General features: G+C 41.2%; 1 protein-coding gene across 5 annotated transcripts in view; it reads right to left on the reverse strand.

Moving 5' to 3' along the window:
• Positions 1 to 4,406: 4,406 nt before the first annotated feature.
• NSF (N-ethylmaleimide sensitive factor, vesicle fusing ATPase) overlaps positions 4,407 to 17,561 on the reverse strand; it is a 162,274-nt gene continuing 149,119 nt past the window's right edge. For 3 of the 5 annotated variants that reach the window (XM_025363251.1, XM_025363252.1, XM_025363254.1), the window contains 4 exons: positions 11,857 to 11,991; positions 10,162 to 10,275; positions 6,495 to 6,550; positions 4,407 to 6,073 (listed from right to left, as the gene is read on the reverse strand). In XM_025363251.1, the coding sequence (XP_025219036.1) occupies positions 6,052 to 6,073; positions 6,495 to 6,550; positions 10,162 to 10,275; positions 11,857 to 11,991 (327 nt within the window). In that variant the 3' untranslated portion in view covers positions 4,407 to 6,051. Of the gene's footprint in view, positions 6,074 to 6,266; positions 6,366 to 6,490; positions 6,551 to 10,161; positions 10,276 to 11,856; positions 11,992 to 17,561 lie in introns of all 5 variants that reach the window. The other 2 variants (XM_025363250.1, XM_025363255.1) reach the window with 2 other exon arrangements.

A 17,561-nucleotide genomic window follows, 5' to 3' on the forward strand; every position in this document is an offset into this window, starting at 1 on the left:
CTAACCTGAGGTTAGGAATAGCCACCATGCACTCTGTTCATGCACTCTGTTTTGCCCATGATGTGTCTTTAGCCCCTGAAAAGCTGAAACCACAAAAACTGTTACGCTTCAGCTGTACAACGAATTAGACATGTACAGGATACAGATCCCCTCTACATCTTACAGTCTGGTCATTTTTATTTCATTTTGACTTTTTATTTTACTTTTGCATAAAGCTAATGAAGGTTGACTACACCTTTTCTGAAATGCTTGGGACCAGAAATGTTTCAGACTTTGGAAGATTTGCATATATACAATGAGATATCTTGAGGATGGGACCCAAGTCTAAACACGAAATTCGTTTGTTTCATATGCACCTTACACACATAGCCTGAAGGTAATTTTATAAAATATTTTTAATAATGGGCATGAATCAGTTTTGACTGCATTTTGAATTTTGATTGCTACCTGTCACACAGGGTCAGGTATGGAATTTTTCACTTGTGGCATCCTGTCGGTGCTGAAAAGTTTTAGATTTTACAGCACTTCAGATTTTGGATTTTTAGATTAGGGATGCTCAACCTGAACTTATCTATCCCAGCATTCTGGGTACTTTTTCCTTTTTTTTTTTGAGATAGGATCTTGCTCTGTTGCCCAGACTGGAGTGCAGTGGTGTGATCATGGCTCACTGCAGCCTCAACCTCCTGGGCTCAAGTGACCTCCTACCTCAGGCTCCCATGTAGCTGGGACCATAGGCCATGTGTCACCATGCCCAGCTAATTTTTAAATTTTTTTTTTAGAGACGAGGTCTTGCTATGTTGCTCAGGCTGGTCTTGAACTCCTAGCCTCAAGTGATCCTCCCACCTCGGCCTCTCAAACTGTTGGGATTACAGGCATGAGCCACCCCCTCTGGCCAGTCCTTTTTCAATCAATGCAGATTGCCAAATATTTAAATGGCCCATATTCATACTAATGAAGACCATTTGTAATCCTATAATTAATCATAGTTTTTATTTTATTTTTATTTTTTTTAATTTTTTTTTTTTATTTTTGAGACGGAGTCTCACTCTGCCGCCCAGGCTGGAGTGCAGTGGCACGATCTCAGCTCACTGCAAGCTCCGCCTCCTGGGTTTACGCCATTGTCCTGCCTCAGCCTCCCGAGTAGCTGGGACTACAGGCGCCCGCCACCTCGCCCGGCTAGTTTTTTTGTATTTTTTAGTAGAGACGGGGTTTCACCGTGTTAGCCAGGATGGTCTCGATCTCCTGACCTCATGATCCGCCTGTCTCGGCCTCCCAAAGTGCTGGGATTACAGGCTTGAGCCACCGCTCCCGGCCATAGTTTTTCATTTTTAAGAGACAAGTGTCTATGTCACTCAGGAGTACAGTGGCATGATCATGGCTTAACAGCCTTGACCCCTGGGCTCAAATGATCCTCCTCGGCCTCCCAAGTAACTAGGACTCAGGCGCACTCCACCACGGTAATTCAAATCTTTTGTAGAGATGGGGTCTTGCTGTGTTGCCACTGGTCTCAAACTCCTGGGTTCAGGGGGTCCTCCCACCTCAGCCTCCCAAAGTGTTGGGATTACTGGGTGAGCCACCACGCCCCGCCCAATCTTATTTGATGGTTAAGGAGAATACAGTTTATAGCTGTGCTTGAACCTGTAGTTTTCCCCTACGTATAAATACTTATAAACATCTAAACACAAGAGGACGTTGTTTAAAAATCTGAGAGAGACAACATAATGAGAAGATATCTTTCAAAGCAATATTACTTTATGAAGAAAGAAGAGAAGGAAAGCATGTGAGACAGTTCAAGGATGAGGGAATGAAGTACAAAGAAAGGTCGAAGGAAAGAAGGTAGGGAAAAAGCAGAGAAGGAAACATGATGGCGAGATGATTCTCGGTGTTACCTAATGCTGTTTCCTGTGGTGGCTCTGGACGTAGGTACATGTTCTCGTGTGTGTGGCTGGTCTGCACACTCAAGTGAAGTCAGTGCAGCTAAGCATTGCTGCTACACTGCCACTATTACTCCCAAAATAGTAAGACAGAAGTTGTGTGGAGTATATGCTGGGAAAATTTCAAACATGATCCTTCCTTGGATATTTTGTCTTCACCCACTTGGGATGCTTGCCCATCACAGGCGCTATCTGCTGCATCTTAATGCCATGGTGCCCGTCCAGCACACACCCCTGTGGGCTCATCTCCAGGACCCAGTCTCAGTACGGCTTGCCAGCTGATGAGAAACTCTAGATCGTTTTGTAATAAATTCTGCAATTTACATGCTTTCTTGAACTCTCATACACACCCTTCCCCAGTCACTTAGACAGTTTTGCTCTTGTTGCCCAGGCTGGAGTGCAGTGGTGTGAGCTTGGCTCACTGCAACCTCTACCTCCCAGGTTCAAGCAATTCTCCTGCCTCAGCCTCCCAAGTAGCTGAGATTACAGGCATGAGCCACCACGCCTGGCTAATTGTGTATTTTTAATAGAGATGGAGTTTCACCATGTTGGTCAGGCTGGCATTGAACTCCTGACCTCAGGTCATCTGCCTGCCTCGGCCTCCCAAAGCGCTGGGATTACAGGTGTGAGACACCGCGCCCGGCTGCCCCCAGTCACTTCTTTAAAGAGGCTATGGACCAAGTTGTCAGGCAAGGAAAATGAAATCCTGCTTTCACCTTCTGTGTTTGGGCTGGGGTGGTTGTTTACAGCTGACTCACTGTTTCAACAAGTCTGTTGATCAGGATTTGATTATTGTACACACTTCACTCTACTCCATGATTTTATGACTTGTTGCTGAAACTTTTAAAGGGGAGGCTGCAATTTTTAGGATATAAAAAGACAGCCTTAAAGTAAAAACACATTTCCGACTTTAACCACAATTATGCAATTTTTCTGTGTGACATGAAAAAAAAAATGTCCCAGTGAAGATGTACAAATTTAGAAAGGATAAAATAACCTCCTCTTTTGAGGTTTTGATCTCAAAAACATCTTCTGACAAAAAAAATAGCCAGTTAACAATTCGCCCATAGATGAAGAAACCTAAGGCAGCAGCTAGCTGGAGTCTCCTTTGCTTCTTCACAGGCCATTCTGTAATTTCATACACTCTGCTGTACAGCATTGGCTTTGAAGAATATTTGGGCAGCTTCAAGAACCCGCCTTCTCAAGGCTATGCAGGGACCAGGTCGGCCTCAGGGTCCTCCTCCCAGGAACTCCCGTTGTGGAAGTTCTTGAAGCTGGCCTCTTCCCCACAGGGCCTTGTGGATTTTCTGAGCTGCCTCCTGTCCTAACCTGAGCCAATGCTAAGGATCAAGGTTTAGGAGGCTAAGAGATCTGATAGCTCAGAAAAATGTAAAAAACTATGGAGGATACAAAAATGAACCATGTGAAGCAATCTTACTGAGAGCCTTTAAGTTCCTTGGTTTGTACATTTCACAGAAAGGAGTAGTTCTAATTGAGCGACAACTCTTATTACTAACCTTGTTTGTGGCTTAGGTACCTGAGTTTTTTCTTTTTTCTGAGACAAAGTATTGCTCTGTTGCCCAGGCTGAGTGCAAGTGGCGTGATCTCGGCTCACTGCAACCTACAGTATCAGAAAAAGTTAATATATAACCATCTTTATGCTTTATACTTATTTTATCTTACTAAAAAAAAAAAAAAATGCCTGGCACGGTGGCTCATGCCTGTAATCCAAGAACAGGGAGGCTGAGGTGGGCGGATCACTTGAGGTCAGGAGTTCAAGACCAGTCTGGCCAACATGGTGAAAACCCGTCTCTACTAAAAATGCAAAAAACAGCCGAGTGTGGTGGCACATGCCTGTAATCCCAGCTACTCTGGTTCTGCCTCCAGGTTCAAGTGATTCTCCTGCCTCAGCCTCCTGAGTAGCTGGGATTACAGGCATGTGCCACCACACCCGACTATTTTTTGCATTTTTAGTAGAGATGGGGTTTCACCATGTTGGCCAGGCTGGTCTTGAACTCCCGACCTCAAGTGATCCGCCCGCCTCAGCCTCCCAAAGTTCTTGGATTACAGGTATGAGCCACCGTGCCAGACATTTTTTTTTTTTTGAGACGGAGTCTCGCTCTGTCACCCAGCCTGGAGTGCAGTGGCGCCACCTTGGCTCACTGCAAGCTCGGCCTCCCGGGTTTACGCCATTCTCCTGCCTCAGCCTCCCGCATTTTTTTTTTAGTAAGTTAAAATAAGTATAAAGTATAAAGATTGTCATATATTAACTTTTTCTGATACTGTAATGATCTGTTTTTAAATAACTATACTTTCTAAATAATTAAGAGATTTTTAACATAAAAATCATCCCTCACATTATGCTACTTGCAACAAAACAAGGAGAGGTTTCTTTCCTGAGCCCCCTCCTTCTTCCTCCATTCCTGTCAGCTGTCCATGTGGTTCTATATGAAAACACTGGTCTACAGAACATTTTCAAGTATATTTACTCTTTATTGCATTCCTTCATTTGCATTAAACAATATTTATATTTTTCAATATAGTTTTGGACAAAACACAAAGACATTAAGCTCATTTAACAAGAGACATAAGTTAACACAATGTGTGCTGCTTTCATGAGGAGGCAAGAGGCAAGCTCTTAGAGGAATCCAGGATACTGGCCACCAGGAATCACAGGAGCTCACAATACTATCTACTTCTTTAAAAGCCACAAAATAAGCTAGGGAAGAAAACCCAAAACAAAGAAGATATAACATACAAGTCTCCAAGAAAAGTATACAAATAGCAAGATTTGGAGATGATTTGCTTTCTCACATGGGGACAAATGACAGAAGAGCCACACCCAAGTGCCACTGTGGCCACAAGCCTCATGGGTGGCGTGTGGTGTAAGCACCTTAGGATGGCTTCTAATTGCTTGTCCTTGCATTTTAAGCAGCAATGGGGAGAGAGAGGCACGCTCCATAAGTCTCATCACCAAATATGACCTAATTAAATTCCTGCTAAGTCAGTCAGTTATAAGACAGATTGCCCTCAAAAGGACTCAATGGGTGCTTCCTTTTGGAAGAAGTGTGTGGAGGGTAAAGGAAATGTGTTCAATGTATTGGAATGGACAATAAAGCACTGAGGGAGAGGGCTAGAAAACGATTTTTCTGGAGAATAGTGTTTTATTTAGACACTAGATAGTACAGATGAATTAAAATAAAGGATAAATTCTAAGTAAGTCATTAAGCTAAGGAAAAAGCAGTGATACTAATAAGCCTTAATATTATACTAAGGAATTGACCCACTTGGAGTTGGACACTAATTAGTGCCGAGAGGTTTGTAAATTACTTTAATAACTCCTTTCTGTTTGGGGGTGTATGCTTTTTCCATACCTATCTTTCACATGTTTTTAACAACATCTACTAAGTGGTAATAATTAGCGTATCTCTTACCACAGAGCAAATTAGTTATACTAAGGGGAAGTCACAACCAACACGGTAGTCATCTGACTTTCTATTAAGAAAGATCTTCTGACTGCAACTTGAAAACATCTCTGACAATGATTGAGAACAGCATTTTAGACATTCAATGCCTTGTTTCTTCAGGCAAAGAGAATAACCAGTCTTGTGGGAGACCTTTAACCAAATACCCAGTGACCTTTAGTGTTAGCTCAGGACAGCTGTCAGAGGATCTCTGGCCCACGCCTCGATTTACTAAGCCAGGTTTGGATGTAGAAAGTCTGCCTTCTAATTGGCTAATTGTTGTCATGCAACATTCATTACACTGACTGAGAGTTTTCAGGGGTGATGTGCTAGTAGAGAGCCTGAAACGTGTAGTGTCCACAAGTACTGGATGGTTCCCACACAGAGGGACTGAGCAAGAAGGAATCACTTTAGCCTGCATGGGAAGGTAAGCGCAGCATTCTAAACCAAATTTACACCTTCCACAAGACACTAAGCTATCTCAGTACGCATAAGGAAGGGGGTTTTATTGCACTAATCATGCAGAGTGAGCACGTGTTGAAGGTAGAGAACGTTCCACTTAGTCCGGTATCTTGAGTAAGACAGTGAAGATCCCAGGCCATCTTCACCTTGGTCACTTCCCTTGGTCACTGTGGGTTTCAAATAGTTCATTTTCAATCAAAATCAAGGGGGCTACTGCAAAAGAAATACCAAAACACAAAAAACCAGATGAGGGTCTGTAAAAAACTATTTAAAAAAAAAAGTCACTAAAAGCTTCTTAATGGTTATCCTACATTTCCCACTATGCATTTGCTATTAGATGAGCACTTCACAAAAGAAAATGGTCACATCTCCATGCATGTAAAAGCAGGTTCCGATAAATATGTACCATTAAGTTTTTCCTGCATTGTGACAAGGAAGTTTTGCGAAGCAGGACAGGGAGAGCAAACCAACAGTACAACCAACTTCCTTGCTTGGTCTCTCGGACCTACAACACAGCGAAGAATTCAAATAAATGGAAACAAACTTATCTAGGAAAGCAACTCTTAGAATAGGCACAGGGATTTAACAGGGTGGTAAGTTTGGTTGATGGTCATTAAATGTTGTGTGTACTTACGCTCCTTCTTCTCTTAAGAGGGCTAAGAATTTTCTCACACGGTATTCAGGATCCATCTAAATACATCAGAAGAAATGAAGATGGGTTAATGGTACCTTATAACAACTCTGCACTTGCTTCATGCCAAGGCAATGTTCGGTTTCACACTTCATCAATGCTCCGCTAGGTCACTGAATTACCTGCTCCTTGACCAGCATTCTCACACAAAGCAGATCACATCATTTGGAGGAAGTGAATGGGGTTTTCCAGAACCATGTACACTGGGTTCCAAAAGACCCAAGCCCACTGGCCATCATAGGCACTTGGGCCAGGCGTGCCCTGTGCTGGTACCTGTGAAGCATCGCTGTGAGACTGGACAGGGCCATTCATCAGGGTTCAAATGACACCCAATTCATCTGTTGAAGGTATAAAAGTCTACTAAAGTCGCAGCAAAGTAGAAGATACCAAGTTGAGGTTAATTCAACAACTAAAAAATAGCTTAATTCTACATAATCAACAATATAGCTTTTCTTAGCTTCAGCATCCGTCATATAGTTTCTTCTTTGTAGTAACAAAGTTGTGCTAAAACTAAAAAAATGAAGAGTACTGCTGACTCCTGAAATAATCTCTAGATGAATCTGGGTCTCCTGTCATGAGTCTAAGAAAAAATGGTGCAACTTTTGTTTCAGGTGCTTGGTTCAGGTGGTTATTACTAACTATCTAGACTGGTTTTCATTTTCTATTCATATTTATACTAACTTGCTAAATATACTTTATTCTCGTAGGCCCACAGGAGATACGAAGTTATCTAGAAAACAATCATTAAAAACATCTTTAATTCCTGAAGATGAATTTTTATTGTAAGAAACACACCTAACTTTTAAAATATGTTTCAGAGCAGGAGTCTGTTTCCCAAGAGGGAACTCCCTGCCCTCCAGGAGTAACTTTCAAATGCTCAGTGCAGCTGTGGGTAGATGTGCAATCGGACTCCCCTCCAACCACGGAGTTTTTTTCCTTTTTTTTTTTTTTTTTAAGATTTCTTCTATCTCAGAAAAACACTGAACAGAAGTTTCAAATGTATCAAAGGTAAGAGGTCAGACTACAAAGGACTAAGAAAAAGTGTGAACAGCTAACAAAAGAAAGATTTTTCCTCTTTGGGAATAGAATTACATATGAATCAATTGTCAAGTTCTTAAAAAAAAAAAAAAAAAAAGGAACTGGCTGAAGCATAGTTGTAGTTGGTACTTGTAGTTCTTTGCCCATTAAATATATTTAATATATGTGAGCAACAACTTACTGACTTGCCTGTAGCTATGGAATTAAAAGTCAGGAGAAAGGGAGGAAAAAAGTAATCTAGATAAATGACTTTATTCCCTCAGGTGACATCCAGTCAGAGCAGATCCTCAGCTCTGTGCAAGTTTTAACAGAATCGCGTGTAGTGAACAGAGAGGTAACATGACTTATATTCTGCAAAACTACATGCCTCTTCACTTAGGCTCAGCCTCTCTAAGGCAGATCTAAAGAGAATTCACTCAGCTGCACGAAATCCATTTGACATGAAGGGGTTCAAACTCAGAGGCCTATGAAATGTCAGTCGCTGCAGATTAGGCCTGAGTGCCCCACTCTCACTCTCTACCCCACATGCATAAGAAGCATTAACTTGATCACTGACCTGCAGGCATCAAAGGAAGGGAAAGGGATGAGGGTTGGGGAAAAAAATCCACATAGTTTCTTCTATGCAATTATTGAAAAAAAAAAATTAAACTGAAACTTAAAAAAAAAAAAAAAAGAGCTGACAATCTGACAGATTTATCTTTTTTTCAAGGAAAGAGCCAATACACCTGTATTTGCACCTTTACCAAGAATAAGTCTAAACAAAGTGGTTAGTCTGTAACTTTAATTTATGGCTCATAATGGAAAATAAATTAATTGACTTAAAAATAGTCCATCTGAAAGCTTAGTAGATTAAATTAGATTTCTGAAAGCCACAAAAATTTTATTTTCAGATAAATTTACCAGAAAAGATTAAAAAGCATTCACTTCATGTTTCCAATGTGTTATTGGTCCAAGAGCCTATTTCAGATGTAACTGAAACAGAAACTTCACCTCTGCCACTCACTGCCCATACTAGCAGAATGGCAGGACCATCAGTAAGTAACACATGATGCCTAGAATACAATCACTCTGTCCACCTAGGACCAGAATGAATTTATAGTTATTCATCCAACAAAAGTTTACTGGCCGGGTGCAGTGGCTCACGCCTGTGATCCCAGCACTTTGGGAAGCCGAGGTGGGCGGATCACCTGAGGTCAGGAGATCAAGACCAGCTTGGCCAACATGGTGAAACCCCATCTCTACTAAAAATAAAAAAAATTAGCCGGGCGTGATGGATGGGCGCCTGTAATCCCTGCTACTCAGGAGGCTGAGGCAGGAGAATCCCTTGAACCTGGGAGGTGGAAGTTGCAGTGAGCCGAGATCATGCCACTGCACTCAAGCCTGGGCAACAGAATGAGACTGTCTCAAAAGAAAAAAAAAAAAGAAGTTACTGAGGGCCAGGCATGGTGGTGTATGCCTGTAATCCCAGCACTCTGGGAGGCTGAGGCAGATAGATCACTTGAGCTCAGGAGTTCAAGACCAGCATGGGCAACATAGTGAACCATGTCTCTACAAAAAATACAAAAATTAGTTGAGTACGGTAGCACATGCTGGTAGTCCCAGCTGGGGAGGCTGAGATAGGAGGATCGCTTGAGCCTGGGAGGTCAAAACTGCAGTAAGCCATGATCATGGCACTGCATTCCAGCCTGGGAGACAGAGCGAGACACTGTCTTAGAATAATAATAATAATAATAATAATAGTAATAAAAGTTTACTAAGCACCCTCATATGTGTTAGCTCTGTTCCAGGGACTTTGGACTCAACAGTAAGAGCCAAGGTCTCTGAATTCATAGGGCTTGATAGGGAGATATTTATCAGCTAACTAGTATGTCAGATAAGGACAAGAAGACACAGGATGGGAATATGGAAGGGTGGAGTTCTAAAAAGAGGAAAGGTAAGTTGCCAGGACATATGAGAAAGTCCCAAAGAAGTTTCATCTGTCTTTGCGCAGGCAGCAGCCTGGGGCTTAGTTTTCTTCATGATTCTGGATGCTTCAACTCTACAGTAGTTTGCATGAAATTTCTAGGAGCCCAGCCAGGGACAAATATACAGATCCCAGGTCTAGACTGCACAACTTAATTAACTTGTCCCTTAAAACAGTCTCCCAGACACCATTTGGTATATGTGTGGTCACCTACTGACTTGAGGTGCAACACCATCCCTTCTCCATCAATAACCTGGCGAAGTGATCTTGGATAATTCACTGACAGCCTGTGGCACACACAGTATCCTCCTCTCCAAAATGAGGGGGCAGCAGAACAATTGCTCTTTGAAGTCTTTTCTAGTTCTAAGATCGAGTGGCTCCCTAAATTAAAACTAACTTTATAATCTTTCCTTCCATTTTTGAATTTTAAGAAGTTGAAAAGTATTGGTAAGTGGTCAATCTCAGAAGCAGGCTACCAAATTAAGTTTGGAAATAATATAAGAAAATCAAAACTTTAATTAAAACCCTTGGCAAAGGAAATACTGAACCCTCTTGGTGTGTCCTGAAGCTTTGTTCTGTCTGAGTCATATGGAGAAGGAAGTCCCTTACCTGTAGGGACATCTCGATCAACATGAGTAACTTCTTGATTCCTATCCAGACCTTCTTCCCTTTGACTTGCTGAGAAATTGTGGTGCGTTCCTTATCCTTGAAGTTGCCCAAAAGCTACAAAAACAATAAACAATAATCAAAGCACTTTTACAGTGAACACATCAACATTGGTTAATTCTATTTACCTTTAAAAGAAGAGTGATAAGAACTACCTAACTGTTCAGGTTGATAGAATTGTCTTCTACTTTAAAATCCAGTCTGACCTTCCTAAACCCATTAGGTGCAATCATGAAAGTGAAAACTGGTATCCTAAACCCCATTTTCTTATGGACCTCCATATAACTTGTATTTGCTGGGGAAAAAAATAGCTCCAATCCATAATAAATATAAATTAAAAATTTTAACATTCTTTTCTAGGAACAATCTGTATGTGTCAAAGCAAACTACCTTTAATTCTCTTACCCAGTTCCTGCACAAAACCTGCCTACATGGGTAACCTGAAACATTTATCATATAGATACGTTTCTATTTTGTTGGGGGCCTTGAGGACTTTAAGAAGCTTTACTGACTCTACCACTGCTGAACAACTCAGTAGGTAACATTTTCCAATAGAGCTCACCAAGTCACTTGTGAATATTGATATTAAAAGTTAAATGAAGAACATTCTTTAAAAATGACTTTGTCATTTTCAAAAAATTAAGAAAACATTTCTATTTCTAAACTTGTTAATAAAGTTCCTGTTACTTCTGTAGTTTTTGACACTTCTAAGGCTTTAATCATCGTTCCAATTTATTAAATGCAAGGAAATGTGCTAAAAGCCATTATGAATGGTTAATTTTTCTATACAGTGATTACCTTACCCCCACACTGCCACCCATTCAAGTTTCTGGTCCAAGTAATCTATATACATCACTCATGCTAGATACAGAGCAATTAATTCCTGGCAGTTTGTAGCTGCCTACATTGAGGAATGGGAAATTAATTCACTGTCATGTATACTCATCTTTCTCCTCTAATTCCTGAAAACAACTGGAGGTACAGGTTGAGTATCCCTAATCCAAAAATCTGAAATCTAAAATGCTCCAAAATTGGAAACTTTTTGAGTGCCAACATGACATTCAAAGGAAAGGCTCACTAAAGCAATTCAGATTTCCAGATTAGAGATGCTCAACCTAAATATAATGCAGTATTCCAAAATCTGAAAAAATCTGAAATCTGAAACACTTCTGGTCCTAGGCATTTTTTGTTGTTAGACAGAGTCTTGCTCTCTCGCTCAGACTGGAGTGCAGTAGCACAATCTTGGCTCACTGCAACCTCCACCTCCCAGGTTGAAGCAATTCTCCTACTTCAGCCTCCTGAGTAGCTGGGACTACAGGCGCCTGCCACCATGCCTGGCTTATTTTTGTATTTTTAGTAGAGACAGAGTTTCACCATGTTGGCCAGGCTGGTCTCGAACTTCTGACCTCAAGTGATCCACCTGCCCTGGCCTCCCAAAGTGCTGGGATTACAGGCGTGAGCCACCGTGCCTGGCCTAGTCCCAGGCATTTTGGATAAGGGATACACAACCTGTAATATCCTTGGGCCCCATGTTCTGGATTAGCATAAAAACCAAACACCAGGTATAATGTGGTACCACTTATTTCAGCCTCAATTCCTTTCTTATAAACAGTGTGCAATCCATTGACTCATTTTCACCTCCAAAGCTTCCAACAGCTGCTCTCCTGTGGCAATGTTGGGCACGTGGATGGTGGTGCTGAAAGCATTAAGCATTTCCATCTCCTGAAGGACATCTTTGCGGCTAGTGGTCCCAATGATAAGAAGCTTGCGGCCCTGATCATAGGGAGAAAATGTGTTAAAATGTACATAAGACTAATTAGGAAACTACAGTAAGCTTGAACACAATTTGCAAAAGCCATTTATTTAATCTTGCAAATGCAAATGATTGGCAAAAGAGAAGAAAACAATTCAGGATTTTCCTGAAAATCCTGAAGAAAGGTACCAACATGATTCAGAAAGTGGCAACATGTGAACAGCTCCTTCTCATTCACATCAATAAAACAATGGATTAGTAAATCAGGAAGATACACAAACCAAATGGAAAGATACTGACATGTATGTATGTAATTCCTTCCTTAGAGCCAACATGGCACATGTATGGTGGGAATTGGGGAAAAAAGATGAAATGAATACATAGTATGTGGCGCTGGTTTTACAAGGCTTTAGTACAGAGCAGGGTAATAATAGTTTACATTTATGCAACACTGAACAGTAAAAGGCATGGGCTAAAGTGCTTTCCATAATTGTCACATTTAATATTTTTCATTTTTACTTTTAACGCTGAAATATTTTTAAAAAAAAGTTTAAAAACTATGCCAGGCTTATGCTACCATTCTCAGTTCCCTTTCTTCAAAGGCAACCATTTTCAATTCTCTTAGCTTTTCTTCTTATATTTACTTCCTTATCTTTAAATAATAAGGTTACATTACTAGTTTTAGATTTCTGTTTTCAGCTTTATGTTTTTTTGAGACGGACGGAGTCTTGCTCTGCTGCCCAGGCTGGAGTGCAGTGGTGCGATCTTGGCTCACTGCAAGCTCTGCCTCCCGGGTTCATGCCATTCTCCCACCTCAGCCTCCCAAGTAGCTGGGACCACAGGCGCCCGCCACCATGCCCAGCTAATTTTTTGTATTTTTTTTTGTAGAGACAGGGTTTCACCATGTTAGCCAGGATGGTCTCCATCTCCTGACCTCATGATCTGCCCACCTCAGCCTCCCAAAGTGCTGGGATTACAGGCGTGAGCCACCGCACCCGGCCTGTTTTCCGCTTTAAATTCCTACCATAGAAGATGAGGATTTGTTATTAATTTTGCACTACCCCCCTTCCCCCACCACATGCCCCTTTTTATGTCCTTCCAATATAGTTATTTCACAGTCTTTAGTTAAATCTATATTCAGTATTTATTATGTTTATACAAATGTGGTTTACAGTTAGGCCACACAGAGTACTATTAAATTTCCTTTCTTGGACAACCTTTTGTTTTACTGGAGTTAATTGCCTTTTTCCCCTTCGCTTAGTTTACCAGGTACTTACCACAAGTTTGTCTCTAAACACAATCACAAGTCTCCTTTCAGTATATTCAAACATATTACATAGTTTAAAGTTGCGTTCTTGAAGAAATTCCCCTCCAGGAGTCCTCTGTGTTCACAGTTCAATCTGAAGTGGTGACTCTCTAGGCCTGGGGCACAGCTGAAGTTCTGGAGCGTTCCTCTCTCCTCTGTTAGATTCCCTGTATCCTAGCCTTCCTTTTCCTCATCTATCCCCTTGTCTGTGCTGCATATACCCAAAAGCTTCCTGAGAAAGAGTGAGAGGGAGGTAAAATTTTTTTTTTTTTTTTTTGAGATGGAGTCTCGCTCTGTCGCCCAGGCTGGAGTGCAGTGGCCGGCTCTCAGCTCACTGCAAGCTCCGCCTCCTGGGTTTACACCATTCTCCTGCCTCAGCCTCCCAAGTAGCTGGGACTACAGGCGCCCGCCACCTCGCCCTGCTAGTTTTTTGTATTTTTTAGTAGAGACGGGGTTTCACCGTGTTAGCCAGGATGGTCTCGATCTCTTGACCTCGTGATCCACCCATCTCGGCCTCCCAAAGTGCTGGGATTACAGGCTTGAGTCACTGCGCCCAGCCGGTAAAATTTTAAAGACCTTGCATGTCTGGAAATACCTTTATTCTAGCCTTAATATTGTATCCTTTGTCTTAATAGTTTGTCTAGTTGTAAAAAATAAGGTTAGAGGCTGGGTGCGCTGGCTCATGCCTGTGATTCCAATGCTGTGGGAGGCCACGGCAGGTGATCACCTGAGGTCAGGAGTTTGAGACCGGCCTGACCAACATGGTGAAATCCCATCTCTACTAAAAATACAAAATTAGCTGGGCATGGTGGCATGTCCTGTAATCCCAGCTACTTGGGAGGCTGAGGTAGGAGAATGCTTGAACTCAAGAATCAGAGGTTGCAATGAGCCGAGATCACACCATTGCACTCCAGCCTGGGCAACAAGAACGAAACTGTCTCAAAAAATAAATAAATAAAAAGGTTAGAAATAATTTTTTCTTGCAATTTTGAAGGCACTGAAGGCTAAAAGACAAATGCCATCTGATCTTTGATCTTTTGTTTCTAACCTTTTTAATACAAAACTTTCAGAATCTTTTCTTCATCCCTATGTTCTGCAATTTGAAAACTACATATCCTAAGATGGTTCTTTCTATACTCATTTTGCTGGCACTAGATACCTTCTTTCTAAACTGGAAATTCCAATCATTCAATTCTAGGAACTATGTTTCCTGGAGACTTCCTCCCATTCATTTTCTCTGTATCACCCACTGGGAACCTCTTAGTTGGATATTGATCCTCTAGGACTAATCTTCTAATTTTCTTATCTTTTTACTCTTAGTTTTTATTTCTTTCTCTTTCTAATACTTTTCAGGTTAGTATCAACTTTGTCTTCTAACCTTTAAACTAACTTATTTTTCAGTTCTAAGAGCTATTCTTGTTTTCTGAATGTTTTCTTTTTAAATTGCATCCTGTGCAATTAAAATACAATATCTTGTTTTAGATCTCTGAGGCCAGTGGCTCACACCTGTAATCCCAGCACTTTGGGAGGCCCAGATGGACAGATCGCTTGAGCCCAGGAGTTTGAGACCTGTATGGGTAACATGGTGAAACCTCGTCTTGACAAAAATACCAAAATTAGCTGGGTGTGGGGGCAGATGCCTGTAGTCCCAGCTACTTGGGAGCCTGAGGTGAGAAGATTGCTTGAGCCCAGGAGGCTGAGGCTGGAGTGAGCCGAGATGGCACCACTGCACTCCTGCCTGGGTGATAGACAAAGTGAGACTCCATCTCAAAAAACAAACCTGTGAATATTATAGAATGCAAAAATGATGTTTTCTTCTGTTCTTTGTTTTGTCTGTTTCCTATGACTTGCCCCTTTTTCCAATTTGTTTACAGGAGGCTTTCCTCAAAGTGGTGATTGCTGGATAGCTATTCATATTTAAGAGCTAAACTATGGGCTGGGCGTGGTGGCTCACACCTGTAATCCCAGCACTTTGGGAGGCCAAGGCGGGCAGATCACAAGGTCAGGAGATCGAGACCGTCCTGGCTAACAGGGTGAAACCCCGTCTCTACTAAAAATACAAAAAAAATTAGCCAGGCATGGTGGCAGGCGCCTATAGTCCCAGCTACTCGAGAGGCTAAGGCAGGAAAATGGCATGAACTCAGTGAGCCGAGATCGTGCCACTGCACTCCAGCTTGGGCAACAGAGCGAGACTCTATCTCAAAAAAAAAAAAAAAAAAGAGCTAAACTATGACTGGAAATTCTGTGTCCAGGAGCTTCACTATAGGATGATTAGGTAAGACTTGGCTGACTACTGGGGGTCCCTCAAAGGTCAGTATGCGTACATTCTTCCCAGAGAAGAATCTTCCTTCCCAAAGACTATAAAGCCTCGTTGCCAGCATACTGGAGTCAACAGGGTAATGCTTCTGGGTATCTCACCATTTAATAGGGAGACCTCCGCTTAATCCTCTTTTGCAGTATGGCACCTCTCCAGATCAGTCTCTCAATTAATGTTCATTATACTCATGAAAATGCAGTACTAGTACTATCCTCATTTTACTGAAGAAGCTATTGAGTCTCACAGATATAAGTCATTTGTGTTCGAGGTCAAATAACCAATACATGATGGAGCCAAGACTGGAAACCGGATCCAGACCCAAATCATATACTGCCTCTCTTTACAAAGAAAAACACATTACTAAAAAAGTTTACTTGGAAAATGGAAGAGGAATAAGTTTTAAACTTATGTCATTAGATTTATAATATACACTCAGTCCATAGATAAGTCTTCAGTAAAGACTAATCATTGAACTTATACATAGATCTTAGAAATTCAGAACATTAAAATAAATGTGCTATCAGGAAAAGATTTTAAGAAACCAAAACAATTTCAATTTGGGTTTGGTAAACATTATACCACTACTGTCAATAAGACACATCAGCCTTTCTCAATGTTACTCATTGTTTTTATCCACCTGCTGTGCCAAGAATGGGCAATGTACCACCACAAGCCAATGCAGATCAAAGAAACAAAGCTGAGACCCTCTGGTACAATTAGCCATTAGCTTAACAGATGAGTGCGCAAAGAATATAAGATAGAAGTACACCTGTGAGTATTCAGATTAAAGGGTAATCATTATTATTATTTGAGGAACCAACTAGGCAAAAATCAAATGCTTATTATCAGACATTTACCAAGTTCCTAGATGAATATGCAACAGACCTTCCACAGAAAGACAGATACAAAAGAGATAATTATAATACAATATGGCAAGGTGGAAGTATTATGCACAAGGATGTCAGGTAGAGGGAAGAAACACGTGGCAGAGAAAGCTTTTTCTGGAGGAGATGATACATGAGTTGAGTCTTAAGGAATGAGTAGGTTGATTAGGAAGATGAAGGGGAAGGACATTCTAAGCCAGAGGAACAGAAATAAATAAGTCCAAGGGCAAAATAACAACAAAAGCTGGGGTGTTGCAGTAATTGCAATCGAGTAAAGACACACATTTTTACTATAACAAAAAGTGGTGCTTTTATACTTAAAGTATTTTTTTAACACTACATTCCAATTGCAAACTTGGGAACACAGTCCTAAAGGCTAAGAGATGCCAAAGGCCACACATGCCGATACCTCAGTATGATTAAAGGTAACTGTTACTTCTCTTTTTCCTTAGCTTTTTAATGTCCCATAGTCCATAATGCAAACTTCCTCATCTTGCTCCTCTCTCACAAAGGACAATGCTGGCCCTAGAAGAGTGGTACTGAGGGAGAAGCTTCTTACTCATTCCAGAAAGCTGGACTTTTAAAATCACTGCCAGTTTCCTCATGAAATGTTCTTACATTAACAGTGACTATGCTCTTCAAGGTGTTGAGATTGGGAAATGTACAGCAATTTATAATGGAGACGCTAACTTATGTTTTGCTTTTCTTCTTGTTTAACAAGACTCCAAACACTGCAAAGAGGTCATGACCCAGGCAAGTTCGGGTCTTGACTTGTAAAGCGTCATCTTTAAGAAAACATTGAAAAACATTACCAAATTATTAAGTTGTGCCGGTCCATTTTGTGTATTAATTAGTGGTAATGCTCGTAAGGAAGCTTTATCATGAAAAACAGCTCCAAATGTATTGTGATAAATTGCAAGGGATTCGTCTGAAGGGAAATGCTGCCAGCAGCATGAAATGGGGATGCAGCTTTAAAAATAAAAGTGGTGCTCATCCCAAGAGGGGACCTCCACCTTGCTAATGTGTGGCCACCAGCCTTAATGTCCACAGTGCCCAAACATGCCCCTTGACAGAAAGCAAAAA

Source organism: Theropithecus gelada, chromosome 16, assembly GCF_003255815.1.
Source record: "Theropithecus gelada isolate Dixy chromosome 16, Tgel_1.0, whole genome shotgun sequence".
In the NCBI taxonomy this organism is placed as follows: Eukaryota; Metazoa; Chordata; class Mammalia; order Primates; family Cercopithecidae; genus Theropithecus; species Theropithecus gelada.